This window comes from Girardinichthys multiradiatus, chromosome 13 (assembly GCF_021462225.1).
Source record: "Girardinichthys multiradiatus isolate DD_20200921_A chromosome 13, DD_fGirMul_XY1, whole genome shotgun sequence".
Lineage (NCBI taxonomy): Eukaryota > Metazoa > Chordata > Actinopteri > Cyprinodontiformes > Goodeidae > Girardinichthys > Girardinichthys multiradiatus.
In genome coordinates, this window is record NC_061806.1 from 41,346,297 (window position 1) to 41,366,166 (window position 19,870).

Consider the following 19,870-nt stretch of genomic DNA (forward strand, 5'->3'; position numbering starts at 1 on the left):
CAACAGGGAATAGAAATAAGGAAAAATATGTTAAAACCTTTTAGAAATAAGAAAAACTGCAAACATGGAGCATCAGGTAGAGCCACAGATCCTGCAGACCATCAGCATCTTCATGCATCAATCACGTCGGCCTACAAGCAGCACCCAGCTGGAGGCAAAATCCAGAGCAGCGTCTGCTCTAAATCTTTATTTTTAGCTCCTGGGCTCGTCTCACATCTCTGATCAGAGCCTGCTCATCTGATCTTCCGTCCTGTATGGAACCAGAACCAGAACCCAGAAGATTTCACAAGAGAGAACCAAAGATACTCAGGTCACCATCTCTGAAGTAAAATAATCTACATTTTCTGCCCAACACAGCCTCCAGTTTAATTGCCCTCAGTGGGAAAGCAGAATGAGCTGATTTCAGGAAAACTGTGTGTAGGTTTTTCATCAAGTTTCAACAAAGCGCAGCAATTCATTCCAGCAATTAGATGGAGCCAGAGGCTCCATGTGAGTAGCTCAGACCTGGAAGTGGAGGATGATGGTCCAGATGAGTCCTAACGTCAGTTTGGGGTTCCCATCAGTGATGTCATCGTTCCGGATGTTCACCAGTCTGACCTAAAAAACAAGATAAAAGCAGGACAAACGTGTGTTTGAGATCTGATCATGTGTCGAACATTAAAATAGAGATCCAATAAGTGGAGCTCATTAAGGTGTTTTAGGCTCCGCCCCCAGCCTGCATAATTAGACCTGCGGTTAAAGTCTAACAGAGTGAAGAGGAAGAAAAGTCCTCCAGTCTCCAGACGTCAGAGATGCTGCAGCTTGTTACTGGACCCAGACCCTCAGAAAAACCAAACAGGCCGACATACTGTAGGTTCTGATCCACCAGTTCACATGTGCAAAACGGAACGTCCTGTCAGACGGGTCAGAGTGAACAGCTCACTGAAATCAAATAAGTTTAAATGATAAAAACTACAGACTAAAGAGAATTAATAGTTAAGACAGGACCAGATGAAGTAAAACATCATCTGGTCCTGTCTTATTGGGTCCAGCTCTGAATCAATTCACCCCTAAACCAGACAGGAGGGTCTTTGCTCTATCTCCTTGGCTTTCAGCTCAGGTAAAACATATCTGAAAATATTTTTAGGTTGATTTTATATTAAATATTTTACTTCAGGTTTCTGGTCTAATTGTTACATATTTGCTCTTGGTATCTTGCAAACATTGTCCGAATGTCTCATGTCCACAGACCTCTCCAGATGACCCGACTGTTCCTCCGATGAATATATAGTTTGGACTTTTAGGTCAGAACTGGCTGCTATTTATATCCGATATGATCTCATTTGGCTTGACAAAAACCTGAGTTTGATCTGAAGATGCATATCCCTCATCATGATACTGCCAACACCATGCCTCACTGTGTTCTTTCAGAGATGCTTGGTGTTGTTTTTGCGTCAACCAAACCATTTGGACTTTAGTTTAATCAGATCAGAACACATTCTCCCTCAAGGTTTTTGTAGATTTTAGCCCAAACCAGTAAATCCAGAGCTTCCAGCAGCTGCTTCAATGTTGCTTGTTCTTTTTGTAGCCACCCTGACCAGTATACTGTATGCATGAAGTGACCCTCTTCACTCTGCCATGGTGTAAAAATAATTAGCCTTAATAAGATTTTGCTCCTCTGAAGCCTCTCTGCAAACTACAGCTTTAGCTAAAAGATTTACAGGAGCAAATGTCAGGAAAATCCTGGAGGAGACCTGAACTTCATTTCCAGGTAATTAGATTCACCACTAATGATGACAGGTGTGAACTCAGGAAGATCGAATGCTGAAACTGAATCAAAAGGAGCTTTAATAAAATATTAGTTTAAGGACGTCCACGCCAATGCAAGCAGGTTATTGTATCTGGAGCCTGTATGTTCCCCCCACGTTTTTGTTGATCAGTTCAACAGAATATCCGTCACGACATTAACAGCAGTATTAAAACGGCCATGTTGAGGCTCTGTTACCTGTCTCTGTTTGAGGAAGTCCAGCGCGATTTGAACGTTCTGGAGTCGATGAAACCTCATCCGTCCCTTTTCTCTGGGCTGAAACCAAACAGAGCGGACAAACTGAACATGAGAAATGTTCATTTTAAAGCACGCATTAAAGTCATTAAAGTCCATGCTATGAAGGCAAGGACGATCAAACAATCCTCCAGGAGGCGCCATCTTCAACATCTGCTGATAAAAACATGTCAAACTTGTGGAGCAAAGATTGCTGGTTGGCTTTTAAACTGCAAACTTTGCTCTGCAAGTTTTCATCATCTGTCAGCAGATTTCCCGTTGATCCCGGATAAAGTGTTGGTCGGTTAAAGTTTCAGTGTAAAAGCAGAAAAAGAAGAAAATCACCCAAACTGAAGCAGATTTAAGGATGCAGATGTGAGTTCACTCAGGATTAATAAGAGAATTGTAAAGCTGGCAGTTGTTGATCTTTTCCTTATTCTTAAATGATACTTTGTCTAATTTTTTTGATATTTTAGTTAAAATATTTTTGCAGTCTTATTGGTATAATTCTGCTGATTATTTTCGGCTGAATCTTGTTCATTTATTTGTCTAAATACTAAACTGTCATTCTATCCTGATGTTATTCGTCTGCTCGTGATGTTATGAATTTTTTTGTCTAGTCTTGGGAACGTGAGGCCTAGAAATGCAGACTAAATGTAAAAATGTTATCTGTGTTTTCTGAACATGACTAAACTTTGTATTTTAGCAACAACTTCGTGTAATTCATGCAGAACAGCTGAGCTTGTGATTCTGTGCAGCCTGGTTTTGTTGGACCTGTGGCACAGCACACTCATGCTACCTAATAGCTCCTCCCGCAGGGCAGAGGGTGGAACTGAAAGGTCAGAAGGTGGTTTGAGTTTAAACATACTCCCTGAGTTCCTTCCTCTTCCTCCTCTTCATCATCATCCTCCTCTCCTCTGAGCAAGATGAGAGGCGGGGCTCGAGAGGCATATGCCCTTTTAGGGGCGAAGCCTCCCTTTTGTTGCTATGGTAACAGTGATAGACATAAACAGAGATGATAAAGGAAATGGAAAAAATGAAGTCTAGAAAAATTGATGCGATAAATAAACATCATCTAATGATGGAGTCATTAATTAAACATTGTGTTCTCAGTTTATTAAAAGAAAAAGCCTGAGTTTTAGAAGTTTGATGCTCTAGTTCAAAGCTCCAGGACATCTGGCAGACGAGCACTGAAGTCTGTGACCTCTGGACCTCAGTTCGGCTCATAAAACACAAACGCTGGGATCCTTGGATGACCCTGAGAAAAGCCTGTTGGTCATTATGTCCCAGTCACAGTCGGCCTGTCAGGTTCTGTTATGTGGATCTGTCCCTCTGGAGGAACACAGTCAGCATCCTGGATGTGCGTGAGCCCAAACAGAACAGAGGCCAGAGTCAGGCGCCAGTCTGTGCTCGTCTGCGTGACTAACTGAACCGTCTTGCGTCACATCACAGCAGTCCGTCCGTCCGCATCAGCGACAAACCTGCTCAGGTCCAGCTGGAGGTACCATGCTCTCTGCTCCGACTTTCAAAGTTTGGCAGCAAAGACCCACATCAACATTTTAAACCACTGTTTGTCTCCTGAGGAGTCTTATAAGGGGGGTAAAAGGAAAAAAGTGTGTTTTCATACCAGTGTGACTCCAGAGAGGACCTCCAGCAGGGAAATCAGGTTGTGTCCATCCCTCAGGTCCTCATACAGGTCTGTGATGTGCTTCCTCACCTGGATGACAGATAGGGAGAGAAAGAGAAGCAAACAAAGGTTAATGCCACAGCCCAATCCTCGGTCTGTTGATTCATCCATCGACCCGATCAAACCACCACTGACATGGCTGCTGGAGGCGGTTACCACGGCAACAGATAAAGCACAAGCTGTGGCCTCTTGTGGAGGGAGGAGGAGATAGCTTCTCACAGTGACTCAGCAGCTAAACTAGGCTGAACATCTAGTTTGGTGTTGTTTTCAGGCTGAATGAGGAAGACTAATACTGGTTCAATACATTAAATATAAAACAGACTGTCTTTAAACATAAACCTGAATCTCTAATTTGCTTCAATTCTTTTTGTCACAAACATTTGAAATTATGAACCAAAACAAGAAGAAAGTATTTGGAAGAAATGCTTAAAACAAAATTAAAGCAGAGATCCAGTCATGCAGCTGCTAAAGAGATGCTTTTATTTTCCAGTTGGCATCCCATAACAGTCACCTTCAACAGAGGACACACGTCTCCACGCCTTACAGCTTGCTAAACCTGCAGAGATGAAGCTTGGCTACAGTCTTGGCATCAGGACACGAACCTGCAATGCCTGTGCTAACCAGCAGAGGGCAACAGATTTACAAGAGCTGGTTGAAATGTTGCTGAAAAGATTGCAGGAAAATATTTTCAGTCACAGTAATTTTAGAGGCTGATTCAGCTCTCTGTGTCACAGTCATCTTTCTGCATCTGTGGATCATCAGCCTCTGGACTCGGTGTTAATTAGAGGACCGGAAAAAGCAAGCTGGCTCAAAATAAGACAACCTATTAATCTAATAGGGCTTTGTTGTCCCAGAGCTTCTGTTTCGTTTCTAGTCAACCTAACTGGGAGATTTACTAGAAGGTTACTGGAAGCTCAACACAGCCAGTTTCGCCCCTTGGCCATCTCTCACCCAGACCTCCTAATGTATACCTTCTTTCTTCTATTTTTGTTCTGTGTATTATTTGGTTTAGACTTTTCTTTTTAAATTATCTTCACTTCTTTTAGACCTCTTGACTTATAAAACATGACAGATTAGAACTTTTGAGAATGTTTTCGGTATCACATCACCACATTTCAATGAAGCAGACCATGAGAAGACACAAACAGTAGACACGAAGCAGACCCAGTGTCCCTTTGCTCCGTTTCGATCCAAACTACAAAAATATTAAAGGCTGAAGGATACAGCTAGTTCAATTTAAGTTCAATTTGTGCTCAACTCCACACAGCCAAATGATACCCTGGACTGATCCCTGTGGAACCACCTTCAGATCAATGAGAGGAAAACTAAGCAGTTGATGGAGGATTTCCACAAAACCAACAAAAAAACGGGTAGAGGCCAAACTCTGAGTGTTATAGCACCTGTTCAGGTGAACACCTTGTTGTTCACCTGAACACTATACTGTACCGGACACTGGTCCCGAAACCAGACCCCACCAGCCCTTGGCTGTGTATAGAAATCCTGTCCACTGAAGTTATGAACAGGACCGTTGACAAAGGGCGGTCCTGCCAGAGTCCAACATACACCGGGAAAAAGACCAACTTACTGCCGGCAATGCAAACCAAACTCCTGCTCTGCTTGTACAGAGACGGACGTCCCGTAATGAAGGGCCCCTGACTCCGTACACCTGGTAGAATGCCTTCTCCAGGTTCACACAGCACATGTGGACCAGTTGGGCAAACTCCCATGAACCCTCGAGCACCCTGTAGAGGGTGTAGAGCTGGTCCAGTATCCCACAACTTGGACGAAACCACACTGCTCCTCCTGAAGCCGTGGTGTTCGACTATCGTCCGGACTCTCCTTAATCCTTGGTGGCATAGATTCAACAAGGTACTGGAAACATTCCTCAGAGAGTTTGGTCCATATTGACATGATAGCTTCACTCAGATGCTGCAGATTTGTCAGCTGCATCCATGATGAGAATCTCCGTTCCACCACATCCCAAAGGTGCTCTATTGGATTGAGATCTGGTGACTGTGGAGGTCATTTGAGTCCAGTGAACTCATTGTCATGTTCAAGAAACCAGTCTGAGATGATTCGTGCTTTATGACATGGTGGGTTATCCTGCTGGAAATAACCATCAGAAGATGGGTCCACTGTGGTCATAAAGGGATGGACATGGTCAGCAACAATACTCAGGTAGACTGTGGTGTTGACACGATGCTCAATTGGCACCAAGGGGCCCAAAGTGTGCCAAGAAAATATCCCCCACACCATTACACCACCACCACCAGCCTGAACCATTGATACAAGGCAGGATGGATCCATGCTTTCATGTTGTTGACGCCAAATACTGACCCTACCGTCTGAATGTTGAAGCAGAAATCGAGATTCATCAGACCAGGCAACGTTTTTCCAATCTTCTATTGTCCAGTTTTGGTGAGTCTGTGCGAATTGTAGCCTCAGTTTCCTGTTCTTAGCTGACAGGAGTGGCACCCGATGTGGTCTTCTGCTGCTGTAGCCCATCCACCTCAAGGTTTGACGTGTTGTTCAGAGATGATCTTCTGCATGCCTTGGTTGTAACGAGTGGTTATTTGAGTTACTGTTGCCTTTCTATCAGCTCGAACCAGACTGGCCATTATCCTCTGACCTCTGGCATCAACAAGGCATTTGCGACCACAGAACTGCCGCTCACTGGATATTTTCTCTTTTTCAGACCATTCTCTGTAAACCCTAGAGATGGTAGTGCGTGAAAATCCCAGTAGATCATCAGTTTCTGAAATACTCAGACCAGCTCGTCTGGCACCAACAACCATGCTACGTTCAAAGTCACTTAAATCACCTTTCTTCTCCTTTCTGATGCTCAGTTTGAACTGCAGCAGATCATCTTGACCATGTCTACATGCCTAAATGTATTGAGTTGCTGCCATGTGATTGGCTGATTAGAAATTTGCGTTAACGAGCAGTTGGACAGGTGTACTTAATAAAGTGGCCGGTGAGTGTGTATATATATATACATATACATACATATATATATATATATGTATATATATATATATATATGTATGTATATATATATATACATACATATATATATATATATATATGTATGTATATATATATATATGTATGTATATATATATATATATATATATACATACATATATATATACATATACATACATATATATATATATATATATATATATATATATATATGTATATGTATATATATATATATATGTATATATATATATATACATACATATATATATATACATACATATATATATAGGTATATCTGTAGGCAACACAATCATGGGAAGACTGCTGACCTAACATTTGTCCAGAAGACGACCATTGACACCTTGACCAAGGAGGTCAAGACACAAAAGGTCATTGCTAAAGAGGCTGGCTGTTCACAGAGCTCTGAGTCCAAGCACATTAATAGAGAGGCGAAGGGAAGGAAAAGATGTGGTAGAAAAAAGTGTTCAAGCTATAGGGATAACCGCACCCTGGAGAGGATTGTGGGGGAGATTCACAAAGAGTGGACAGCAGCTGGAGTCGGTTCTTCCAGAACCCCCACACACAGATGTATGCAAGACATGGCTTTCAGCTGTCGCATTCCTTGTGTCAAGACACTCTTGAACAAGAGACAGCGTCAGAAGCGTCTTGCCTGGGCTAAAGACAAAAAGGACTGGGCTACTGCTGAGTGGTCCAAAGTTATGTTCTCTGATGAAAGTAAATGTTGCATCTGCTTTGGAAATCAAGGTCCCAGAGTCTGCAGGAAGAGAATCCATGTTGCTTGAGGTCCAGTGTAAAGTTTCCACAGTCAGTGATGGTTTGGGGTGCCATGTCATCTGCTGGTGTTGGTCCACTGTGTTTTCTGAGGTCCAAGGTCAACACAGCCGTCTACCAGGAAGTTTCAGAGCACTTCATGCTTCCTGCTGCTGACCAACTTTATGGAGATGCAGATTTCATTTTCCAACCGGACTTGGCACCTGCACACAGAGCCAAAGCTACCAGTACCTGGTTTAAGGACCATGGTATCCCTGTTCTTAATTGGCCAGCAAACTCTCCTGACCTTAACCCCATAGAAAATCTAGGGGGTATTGTCAAGAGGAAGATGCAATATGCCAGACCCAACCAGTGCTGTACATGCTCATACTTTTCATGTTCATATTTTCAGTTGGCCAACATTTCTAAAAATCCTTTTTTGTATTGGTCTTAAGTAATATTCTACTTTTCTGAGATACTGAATTTGGGGTTTTCATTAGTTGTCAGTTATAATCATCAAAATTAAAATAAGTAAAGATTTGAAATATATCAGTCTGTGTGCAACAAATAAATATAATATACAAGTTTCACTTTTTGAATAGAATTACTAAAATAAATCAATTTTTTCATGATACTCTAATTTGATGACCAGCAGTTATATGTATATATCTGAATAAAACAATCTGACTCGGCCTAAAGACTGGAAACCAACAAGCTGCCTTCCCCTCTGGTTTCCTACTTCCCAGCTGCTACATTAGACACGACTGATTGGACAACCTGCAGGGTCAGAATGTGTTTGTGTGTGCCAGCAGGTAGCTGAGAAGGTCCTCTTTATATAGGCACATGTGAGAGCCTAAACACACATACCTGTTAACACCTGAGCAGCCACAAGCATTCCAGACTACAGACGCAAAGCAAACAGGAAACGAGGAGCGTTGATGTCACCCTGAGGGAAGCTGAGAATAGAGTTCGCTCAGTTCTTTTTCTCTTTTCTTTCACGGCCTTTTGTCTCCAAATTTATCAATTGCATTCTTTCACTTTTGGCTGCTTCTTGTCTGTATTTGCTGTTCCATTCTTGCTGAAATGCAGGAGGTCTCCGCTCTTAGAGTTGCCAGATGAGCGCAAGGAGCAGCGAAGTCTAAACATAAATTAGATCAGCTTTAGAAATCAGACATTTTCTCATTAAGCAGCACTACATGCTTAGTGAGAGGATAAAGAAACGTTTAAAAAGATTCAGATTATTTTGTTTCCTATATTTCTGCAGCTGTTACTGCCTCTTTTTTGGAGCTCAGCTTTCTGCACTAATATTCACTTATTTATATTTGCTGAAAGGTTTTAATCATATACTGTAAAAAAGTTCAAACTACTTCGATACGTCTCAACAACCCTGCCGTTTAGTTTGAATTAGTTTTTAAGCTGACCAATAATCCCCTTTAAGGTGCAATATCAATAATTTCATCTTGATTTTGCTTTTCAACGCTGCTGCAACATGAATTCATACAATGAGGCTGACAGATGAATAAGATAGGGAATAAAGCTGATTTCTCTGTAACAAACTATCACTTTCCATCTCTGACCTACATTGGCTAAGCAGCGGTTTGTGCAGCTCTGCCAGCAGATTTCGGGTTACGTTCCCGGGCCCGCTGCTGTGATGACAGTTGCTTCAGAGTTATGGGGTCAGACTGACGCTCCCTCCGCGGGTCATGTGACAGAAATACCCAGCATTCTCCTTGCGTTGCTTGTTGTGAAATGACTGAACTTAACAGAGGAGACAGAACTATGTGAGCTGAGCAGGGGTGTCCAACTCCAGTCGCCCAGAGCTCCTGCAGCTTTTAGATGCATTGCGTTTCCAACACACCAGGATCAGATGAACCTGACGTTCACCTGGTTAGCAGGCCTCTGCAGAGCTGAATGAATGCTGAGGAGGGAATTCAACTGTTTGATCCAGGTGGGTTGGAGAAGGGATGCACTTAAAAGCATTAGGGTGGCAGCTCTGGAGGACTGGAAACCTCTGGTCTAAAAAGACAAACAGAAAGACATGAAAGCTTTTAAAGAGATCATCATTCAATGCCTCTCCTCTAGTTCAAACTGTACAGGTTAATCACTAATTCTTCAACTCCATTTGGTTCCAGTATTGTTTTGTTCTTTTCTTGCTCATAATTTGTTAAAATTATTTTTTTTTTTCTTCATACGATTTGAAAAGTGAATTCATGTCCAAAAACAAACACACATGGATAATAAAAGCTTTTCCTATTTAATTTGTAAGGTTGCGGTAGTAGTGGTGGTCCTTCTGGGGTTCCTGTGCACTGGGGGGCCTTCGGGTGTCTGTGGCTTGGATCTCCTCTATGTCTGTCTCAGGTCCAGGGGGGCAGGTCTGTGGCTCCTCACACTCACTATTGAATATTTTTTGGAGAAACCTTATATACACAAGCATGCTCACACTTACACCCACAGGTGTTTGGATTCAGGTGTTAACAGAGACACAAATGTTCTATATTGAGCTGCAGTTACCACTAAATACATCTTGCATTCATTAGTACCCTTTTGGTAACAATGTTGTTGTCATACATGTTTCTGCAGGTGCAGAAGCAGTCTTCTAGGGTGTTATGTTGTAATCTCTTCATCCTCCTTTCTCTCCTCTATTCCTCTCTCCTTCCGGGGGCGACCAGGAAGACACTTCGCCCACCTTGCTTACTGATGGTGGTCAAAAGGCTCAGTGGCGCCTGTTTATGACAGCCTCACTTCTGTCAGTCTACTCCAGGGCAGCTGTGGCTCCAATGTAGCTCACCACGGTCAGTGTGTGAATGTGTGTATGAATGGGTGAATGACTGAATGTAGTGTGAAGTGCTTTGGGGTCTCTGGGGACTTGATAAAGCGCTATATAAGTACAGGCCATTTACCATTTCTCTCCCTTTTACCTTTTTGTCCCACCTCTCTCTCTTTCTTGCTTCTTTTTTTCCCTTTCTGTTTGAAATAATCCCAAAGCAGTTTCTAAGAAAGTTTTTTTTATATATCGAGCGAAACATGATAGGGTTAGCCGCAATGCTCCACTTGTGAAAGTAAATCTGTCGAGCTTCTTCTTGGCAGAATGCTACTCTACTGGAGAGGACACGTTAAATATATATCAGACTGTTATATTTCATATTGTGCAGAATAAAATGACTAAAAGCATTAATAATTTGACAGAACGGTGTTAATTTGGTCCACATGCAGGCAACTGATGGAGATGGAACTTATTTGATTTTCAAGGAGCTTTTCAAGGAACCAGGCAGCAGAGAGCAAAGTGGAGCATCTAACAGTGAAACTCGTGAGCGAAGGTCTGCAGTAAGTAGAAATTTAAACTTCTCTTTTACAAGATGAAATAGATAAAACTTTGGAAACAAATGTTTTTCAGTCATCTGGAAAATACTTGGAGTGCACCGATTGCAGTTTTCTGACCGATCACCAATCTTTAAAAACCCTGATGTGACGAATCCGATTTTGCCTGACTCCGATTTGTTTTATAAAACTGACACTGTCAGGTGTTATAAAGTCACAATACACCTTTCAAAGTTCCAATTGTATTTTATTCAAAAACAATGAACAACCACTAGTGGTGGCCTAGTGGTTGGAGAGCACAGCATTTACGTCCTGGAGAGGCACAAGTACCCTGGTCCGAATCCCACAGCCTGCCACTCTGGGTCCCTAAGCAAGACCCTTAGCCCCTGAATGCTCTTGGGCACAGCACAATGGCAGCCCACTGTTCCCTATATATTATTATATTATATAATACCCGTGAAACAATACAAACTTGTTTTAACTGCACAAGAGGCAATGCTCTCAAGTATAAATGAAACGTTTAGAGCATTGCAGTTTCTTTAGTCTTTCATTTTCCACATTTTAAAAAGAAACAAAATAATAAGTTAGACAAGTAGATAAGATCGGTAGATAAGATTGGTTTCACATGTAAGTATTAAGGAAATTGGAGCCGATCAATCGGCTGGCCGATAAATTGGTGCAACCCTAGAAAATATGAAAACCAAATTCCAGACGTCTCTAAACTTTCAAGACTGTAGGAACCCTGAAATACCTTCACTATGGTCATGAAGCCACCACTATACCAGGTTCCTGCAGCTTCCACATGTCAGCCATCTACACTGGTCTGTATGTCGACCAAATTACATCAATCTACCTCTTCGATATAATTAGAAAGAATATTTAAATAAAGCAGACCTTGAAAGATAAAGGCCTTCATAAATAAGGAAGTAGTCTGCAGCACCGTCGTGATGTTCCAAACACTAACAGTTTCTAAAATATTCATGCTGTTTCAGTGGCGTTTCTCCTTTAGTTTGTTAGCTAAACTGGACATTTTGGGTTTAAATCATTTTTTAGATTAAACCAGGCAGCAAACAGGGACACAGTGACTATTTAGCAGTTCTGTTGTTTTTAATTATTGAGGAAACATAAAGAACTGTACATTTATTTTTATGCAGAGCGCGACTGAATACTTATACCTAAAGTCAGTCATCACTTTGTTTCTAAAGCTGATGGAAATATCGGATCAGCTAGACGGGTTTGGGTTAGTCACGCTAACTGTGAGTGAAAATGATGCTCCACTGATGCAGCACAGAGCTTCTGACACCGATTATTACAGCTGAGATGGACTCGGCCCAATCACAGCAGCTGGAAGGTTCAGTTATAAAATGTTATATCTTCAGCTTCGGGCCAGAACAGAACAGTGGACAGAGGCTCTGCTCGGCCACACAGAACCCAGCTGTTAAATGAACCGAGAGCTTTACTTAAAATGTCCAGAAACTTACTTACTGTCTGCAGTTTGTTGCTTCATTATTAGGTGGAAACCTGCAGCAGCAGCAGAGGTTAGTCATGTTAGAGGTTCTGCTCAAACAGGCTAGTTCCTGTTTCAGCTCCAAAGTTTCTGGTTTATCAATTATCTGATAAATAGATTAAAGGTTAGATCAGACATCATTTCTAAATTATCAAACGTATCAAGCAACAAAAGGTCCCAACCCCCAAGAGGATCATTTAGATGTTGCTGAGAGACATTTGAAGGACAAAGTGTTCACTCGGCTGAAGCTCTGGTCATGCTGGACCCAAGAAAAGAAAAGTACTTTCTTTCTTCTATGACTAAAAATAAGTACACTCTTGTATTTTATGCACAACTGAAAATATTGTGGTCTTTACCATGGTCCAAAAGTATTTCAATCTAATCTAAATGTACAAACAGACAAGAGATTCCACACTGTCCAAACTTTACTTAAACTGGAAAAGTCTTGAACCAATTGCAGCCTGGTGAAGGGCGCTTGATTTATTGCTCATCATCAGCGTTAAAACCTCTATAAAAGCAGGAAATTAAGACGGTTCGTTGTTCTAGAGCATACAAATATGGTGTAAACAATGGCTATCAGCAATGATCTTAAAGAAGCAACTGTTGCTGTCCACCAATCTGTGAATGGTCAAAAGGTCATCTCAAAACTAAATGAAGCTCATCATTCTGCAGAGAGAGAAAGTTTATTCCCAAGAGGAAAACATCTCCGCCGATCTTCCCAGAAGTGGACGTCCTAGCAGATTCAGCCCAAGGTCAGAGCATGAAGCTCAGAGAAATGAACAAAAACCCAAGAGCTCGACCTCAGACTCTACAGACCTCAGCATGTTAAATGTAGAGTAAAATGCGAGTCCGTCTGTCCCACAGATGAAGCTTTGCTCAAACACAACAGAGAATCTACTACAAAATGACTGAAGAAGAAAAGAATTGAGGCGTTGCAATGACCCAGTCAAAGTCCAGACCTAAACCTGATCGGGAGTGGGCCGTAAATAAAGAAGTGAAGAGGACTACAGGCTGATCCCTGAGGTATACCACATGTAATTAGAGCCACTGAGGTGGTATGGTCACTTGGATTGATGCCTAAAGTTCTGTTGAAAAGATATGAGTGTCATAAAAACCTGAGAGACCAGAAAGTTCTGAGAGTTCACTGTACAGCAGGTCCATTCCAGCATGTTGCAGACAGATGCATATATAAGGTGGTGTATATATAGAGTCAGCATTTAAACAACTCCCAACGATCAGCTGGGCTCAGTGGAACACACCTTAATGAGATGTTTGTTGACCCACTTTGTGAAAGTTTTCTTCTGGACCCGGTCCCGCTCATCTGAGGAGAGAGGAAAGACAGGAAGAGGACAGAGGTTAATTACATGATCAAATCCAGGAAGAATGCAAGAATCAGTGCAATTATGCAGTAGAAAAACGGTGATGGGTAGGCACACAAACATCTATTGACCTCATTAACCCCATCCCTGGAAAGGATGAAAGACAACTAACCACAAGAACATTGTTGCCCTACGAGCGATTTGAAAAAAAAAAAATAGTCACAGCTGACAGTTCGGTAACCAGCAGCTGACTGAAGTTGCCATGGCAACTGTCTCCATCATACTGATTGAAGAGGATGTCCGTTTCTCACCTCCAAAAAGTCAAGCATATGATTTAGTGCAGAAACAGAAATATTTTTTTACTTCCTGAAACGCGGGTTGGCACTCAAAGGCTGAACGTTCTGGTTAAAGTGGTTCTGATGAACAGTTCTTCAGGCTTTCTGAAGGTTACTCATGGATTATTTTTGGACTTTGGCTGTGTTTTAACTCAGTTTCAGTCCAGCACATAAATAGGTTTATTTTAAGGGCTGGAAAACTGTCATAAACACAGCAGAAGATCACCAAAGAATCAGTTTTAAATTGGTTCATTACAGATACAGTTAGATCATTTTTCTTTAGTTGAATGTATGAAAAATCTCAAAAATAAGATTTACAGAAAGTATTTAGCTCTAACAAGATGATCCCAAAGAGATAGATGATCAGCTGTCAGAGGAAGAGTTGCATTGTTTGACATTTTCATGTAATACAGTTTTATTATTTTCTCACCTGCTTATAAATACCACTCCTTTCAGAGTGGTTTATTTTATCACATTTATCCATTTTTGGCAAACAAATAGAATTGTTTTTGCTACCGGCCATGCTAACTTTTACTAGCATTATTTTAAAACAGGTCTTCTGTTTTAAATTAAACTCTGGTCTGTTTGCACATCATCCTCACACCTGAAAAATCTCAGTTTTCTCACTAAGATGAATTTTCTGGGCTCTTTCTGTGCCGAGATTAACCCGTCTCCCTGCCTCCAGCTGAGGGCTGATCTCCACCCAGACGGAGGCCAGAGAAGTGAGGCAGCAGAGCCAGGAATAGAGGCTGATGCTGAGCTACAGTTGTGCTATCTTCCCCCTTCTTCCTCCGGAAGAACCTCCATCTTTCCTCTGTTCTTATCAAACACAATCTGTCTCTTTTCTTTCCTTCAAATATCATTTAATACTAAGAAGGCCTGAAGAGAAACAGACACGATGAGATTAAATAATAAACATTTAGTCGTTCCCTCCATTCGTTTGAGCATATTTATTCCAAGCCAATCAGAAAGCAGCATGCTGCCTGGTGTGTACCGGTTGCCACGGTGAAGCCAGTATCGCTTCCTCCTTGAAACATCTTGTTATCTCACAGTCTTTCTCCTTCACACCCACAGAAAACAAACATTATAAATGTTTGCACACTGGAGACGACTTCATCTGTCGAGTTCTGAAAGCTGGAACGTTTCTAAAATCAAGCTGCATGAACACACCGATACAGAGCATGAAGGAGTTTACTCACAGGGGACCTCCCCTGAGGATGTACAAATGTTTCAACACACTCTTGCAAAATGCATTTAACTCTGCAACACGTCTCGATTCCCAAACCTGTCGGTCTAGCTGAGTCAGTTCAGCCCGAGAAAACACTCCAGATACACAGATGTTGAACAAGTCGACTCCCCTGCTGAGATCAGGGTCATAAACCAGATCAGGGTCATGTTAATATAATTGTGTTCATAATTGGGTTTATACAACCAAAGCCAAGATGAGAGGGGAGACGAGTGACAGCTTCTGGTTCTTGCACACAGCAGAGCTTTGTTAACATGAACACACCCACTCCACGCTGTGGAACCACAACAACACACACTCCCAGAACCAGAACCACGGTGACTGTTACGGAGCACATCCAGCTGATGTCCTGGCTCTGTGTATGCAAACATGACCCATTCAAACACACAGAGCTGCTCTGCAAACAGCGTGCATGCCAGGGGAAAGCACTGACCTGCACAGCACATGAGTGAGTATAGGTGAGCGTTCAGGTGGCTCTCGCTCCTGTAGTCGGGCCACATCGTCCAGGACTCTCCACTGCTCAGATCAGGCTTTTCTCTGCAGCATAATCCACAGCAGGATTCAAGATTATTATAGAAGCAAGACGTCAGGGGAAACTGAAAGCCGCCAGCAGGTAAAACCAGTTTGAAGGAATCTCTGCTCTCCTCCTTCCTTTAATCTCTCCGTTTTTCAGCCGACCTCTCTGTCCTGGATCCCCGTGGCGGCTGCCATGCCAGCCTGTCCAGCCTCGGCCGTCTGTATTTCTGTCCCTTCAGGGTTTCCAGCAGCAGTTGCTGTCCCACGTGAGAGTGTCAAAGTGAGTAGAAGCTCCTCCCCCCTCAGCTCTCCCTCTCCGGTACCTCCCCCGCGCAGCACTACTTCCTCACCCCTGTCACACTTGTTCTCTGTTTATCGGCTTGTTGGCTCACCACTTGTCCCATTTTTCCCGTAAATCCACATTTTCATGTCAGGGTTTGAACTAAAGAGCCAAACAGATGATGTAATCCTCTTCGGATCTCAGAAAGCATGGCTTCCTCGCTCTGCAACAACACACAATCTCCTCCTAATGGAGATGACACAATTCAGACTTCGATAACGCCGTTTCCATCATTTCCTCCACTTCCCATCCACTCGTTTTCACATTTCCTTTCCTGAGGAGGCAGTTTTTCTTCTAGGGTTATCTCAGTGACTTTCTGAAGGAAACAGAGGAAAATCTAGGTAATCTGAGACGGACTTTAGCCTCATCATGAGAAATTGGCTGGACCTGAGACACGAGTTGATTTAATCAAAGCTACAGCAGGCAGAGCAGAGACATTCAGCTCTTCTGAGACTCGAGGAGGGTTTGGTCCAGATTATGGCTCAAAGTTACTCATTCAGTTCTGCTGCGTTATGCTGAGCAAAGGCAGATTTTTATAAAAGTCTGCAACTGAGTTGATTTTTAAATAATTCCAGCTCACGGTTCATCTGAGTGGAAGTGAAAACCTCAGCAATACCCAACATAAAGAAGAAACACTTCCTGATTGTTCCAGCAGGTGGGATTTGCTTGGTGAAGTCCAATCCAGGTACACAAACACCTGACCAGGTCAAACAAGGACCCACAGGCACAAAAAGACCCTTCTTCACCTTCACTCCTCCTCCTCCATCTTCTTCTTGCTTTCTTTCCTCCCAGCTTCCATCTGATTCCTGTTCTCCTTCCTGAAGTGAATCCCTTTCCGTCTCCCAGGGACCGTCCAGACTAAAAATACCAGACGGAGCTTACGTCTATAATACCTCGGGACGCACTCATCCCGCTCTCCCTGTTTTCACCTCTAATCTTCCTCTAGCCTCTCCTCTGCTTCGTGTAGCGCTGCTCTACCTTTCCTCCACCTGTGATTAGATCACATTTCTGAGTGGGAGAGATGTTTGTCAGGGCAACCAGAAACGAAGAGAAAGTGAGATCTTCATGCTGTTTCACTTTCTTTCTCCTGTTCTCCAGCAGATGGGCTGGTTCCCAGGATCTGATGATCCCTCTCTGCAGGACCAGCTTTCATCCCTTTCTTCCTCCTCTCTTCTAAGCGGTTTCTCTTACAGAGGCAACACTGAATATTAAACATTGAGCTTAAAAACCTCAGTTTAAAATTAAAAGAGATTTTCAGAGGATCCAAACCATCAGTTTAGCGTCGGATTAGGATCAGAATCAGAATCAATCTGCTCTCCGGTGGGTACCTGGAGGTTCAACCAAAGATTCCTGGAGATCAACGCTCCTGACCTGGGTCCCACTCATGGCGGAGTGAATGACCTTCATCAAAATTAAAACACTTCACCAGTATTGTTACATTATTACTCAACCATGAAGGAAATCATTCTGAATATAAATTTACTGTTTATTTCTTCACCCGTAGAAACCTCTGAAGGTCCAATAACTCTGTGACCACATGGACTACTTTTTAAATAGTAGCAACAAAGACAGAAATACTGCAACTGGTACAATTTATCCCTTCAGATTCCCAACGCAACTCAAGGCCCCCAGCATCCGAAGTTGGCTAGTCGGAAAGTCAAACATCCCATATTTATCTGATCACCGTCCCACAGTCTTCAGTGTGGACAACTGTAGCGAGTGAAGAAGACTCAAAGGTAGCCATTTCCACTATCAGTGAGGTGTTCTAAGGTAAAGTCAGAGCAAGCATACAGATGTTAGAAGCCTTCAAGAGAAAACTGTTTCAGCAACATGCAGGTGGTTCATTTATAGTGCGAGGAAGCAAGAGAGAGCAAGACTGTTAGCAGATAACAGGAAGGCTGAGCAGCAACGTTGCTATTTTTAAATAATTTTGAGGTTCTAACCTCTGTCTATCATGGAAGATGCAGCATTTGGAAATGTTGGAGGTCTTCTAGAGATCTCAGAGTTAAGCTTGCCAACTGCTGATATAAGATGATAAAGATATTTTCAAATTTAAACTTTGTCTTCATTTTGTTTTAGTTTCAAAATAATAGGAAATCACCGTTTTGCAGCAACTGTGCTTTCATAGTGGTAATATTATGTCTCTGCTGCAAATAGTTTTTAAAGACAAATCAGAATCGAGTGAAAACCGTATAAGCAGCTCAGAGCCTCCCAAAAATCTGTTAGGATGAGGATGAGGAGTTCTCACTACAAGGTCGTTCCAAGCAGGAGTTTGAGAACTATTCATCTCATTAATCTGGCGACATCAAACTGAATATCTTGCAAACTGCTGGACTTTAATTGGCTAAATATATAACAATGAACTGAACCCTCAAGTACTGATGTTGGACTCAACACATTCAGAGTCAGTTCAAAGAAAGTGTAAATCCCACATCACATCACGAACCAACGGCGTATAACGCTCCACACCCTGACACGCTTGGCCAACCAGTGTTTCAGGTTTCATTTCCTGTGATGAGTAAAATAAAACCAGAACCACACCAGCAGGTGTATTACAGCTCCTCCAGAACACAGAGACCAAAACTTAACAAGCAAATCTGCAACCATCTGCAATGGAGACAGCCTCCAAACCCATCCTGTTACAAGCAAAGTACAACTTTATAAATCCTGCTAGTAGGACGGGATCAACAACACAACAGCAACCTGAGTTTATAAGGAAAGGATTTAAACATGAGCCCAGAATCAGCTGCTTCATTAGAACATAATGCTGTGGTTGGATGGATGATCTTTTAGTCAGTGAGAAGAGGGAATAAACGTCAAACATTTTTTCATCCTTCTACAGAAGAACATCTCAGACTGCAGATGGCTCCTGCATGTGTTGCTGAGAGCTTCTGTAGATTGAGTTTATTGATGTGTTGCACTGAACTGAGCTGAACTGGATCCGTCCTCACTGACATCCATCTTCATCGGCCTCTGTGGCATCGGGTCAACCTGTTTCTCTCTGATCACCACCCCTGCAGCATCCACCGCCCTCATTACTGATCAGAATCATTGATCCGCTTCGTTATATCACTCTCCTGGGGAACCCCGAGCCAGATAAAAATCAGTCACAGTCCAGGACCAAATGCCTTGTCTAACTTAGACTTTGACTCAGTTTCTCCAGCAGTTCTTCCATAATGTTTAACAGTCTGCTAAAGGTCAGTTTGGCAATGTTACGTTTCTGATGCCTCAGTCTTAAACAGGAACTCAGCGGTGAATCTGGATCTTTATAGTTACATATTGAGGACATTAAAGCAGCTTCACCTCAGAATCTACATTACAAAGTTAGGTTTGTTTGCAGAAATGCGGAGTTGGATCCGTTTTCTCTGAATTGGACAGATTACTGGCAACACAACGAATCATTGTCTGAAACTGAGCAGCCACAGACACACATGAACATTATTGATAAACACAGAGCGGCCTGGATGACATGTTGTAAATCATTCTCATGCAGAAGCATGAGCAGAAGAGGAGATCAGGCAGCACAAACCCATAAAAGGAGATGAGAAAACAAGATCCAAACAGCACAAGATGCTTTCTGCTCACGCACAACTAAAATGGGAAAAATGAGGCAACAAGTACCAGCACAGATCACACTAATCGGGCCATAAATACCTGATTAAAAACTGAAAATGATTTAATGACTGACAGATGAGTGACGGCGCAGAAATGGGTGGAGCCTGAACAGGAAGCACAAGGAGCTAATGTCTGGTTTTAGCAAAAAGAAGCCATAAATCAAAGAGTTTGGACTTTACCCAGCTCAGTTCTGACAGTCCGGCGGCGACAG

The 19,870-nt window shown here is 42.4% G+C and overlaps 1 protein-coding gene across 1 annotated transcript in view; it reads right to left on the reverse strand.

Moving 5' to 3' along the window:
• macf1a (microtubule actin crosslinking factor 1a) overlaps positions 1-19,870 on the reverse strand; it is a 231,471-nt gene that overhangs the window by 153,351 nt on the left and 58,250 nt on the right. Inside the window, exons 2-5 of the mRNA XM_047383195.1 lie at positions 13,548-13,609; positions 3,648-3,737; positions 1,985-2,062; positions 505-597 (exon numbers count right to left, since the gene is read on the reverse strand). Coding sequence (XP_047239151.1) covers positions 505-597; positions 1,985-2,062; positions 3,648-3,737; positions 13,548-13,609 — 323 coding nt within the window. The remainder of the gene's footprint in view (positions 1-504; positions 598-1,984; positions 2,063-3,647; positions 3,738-13,547; positions 13,610-19,870) is intronic.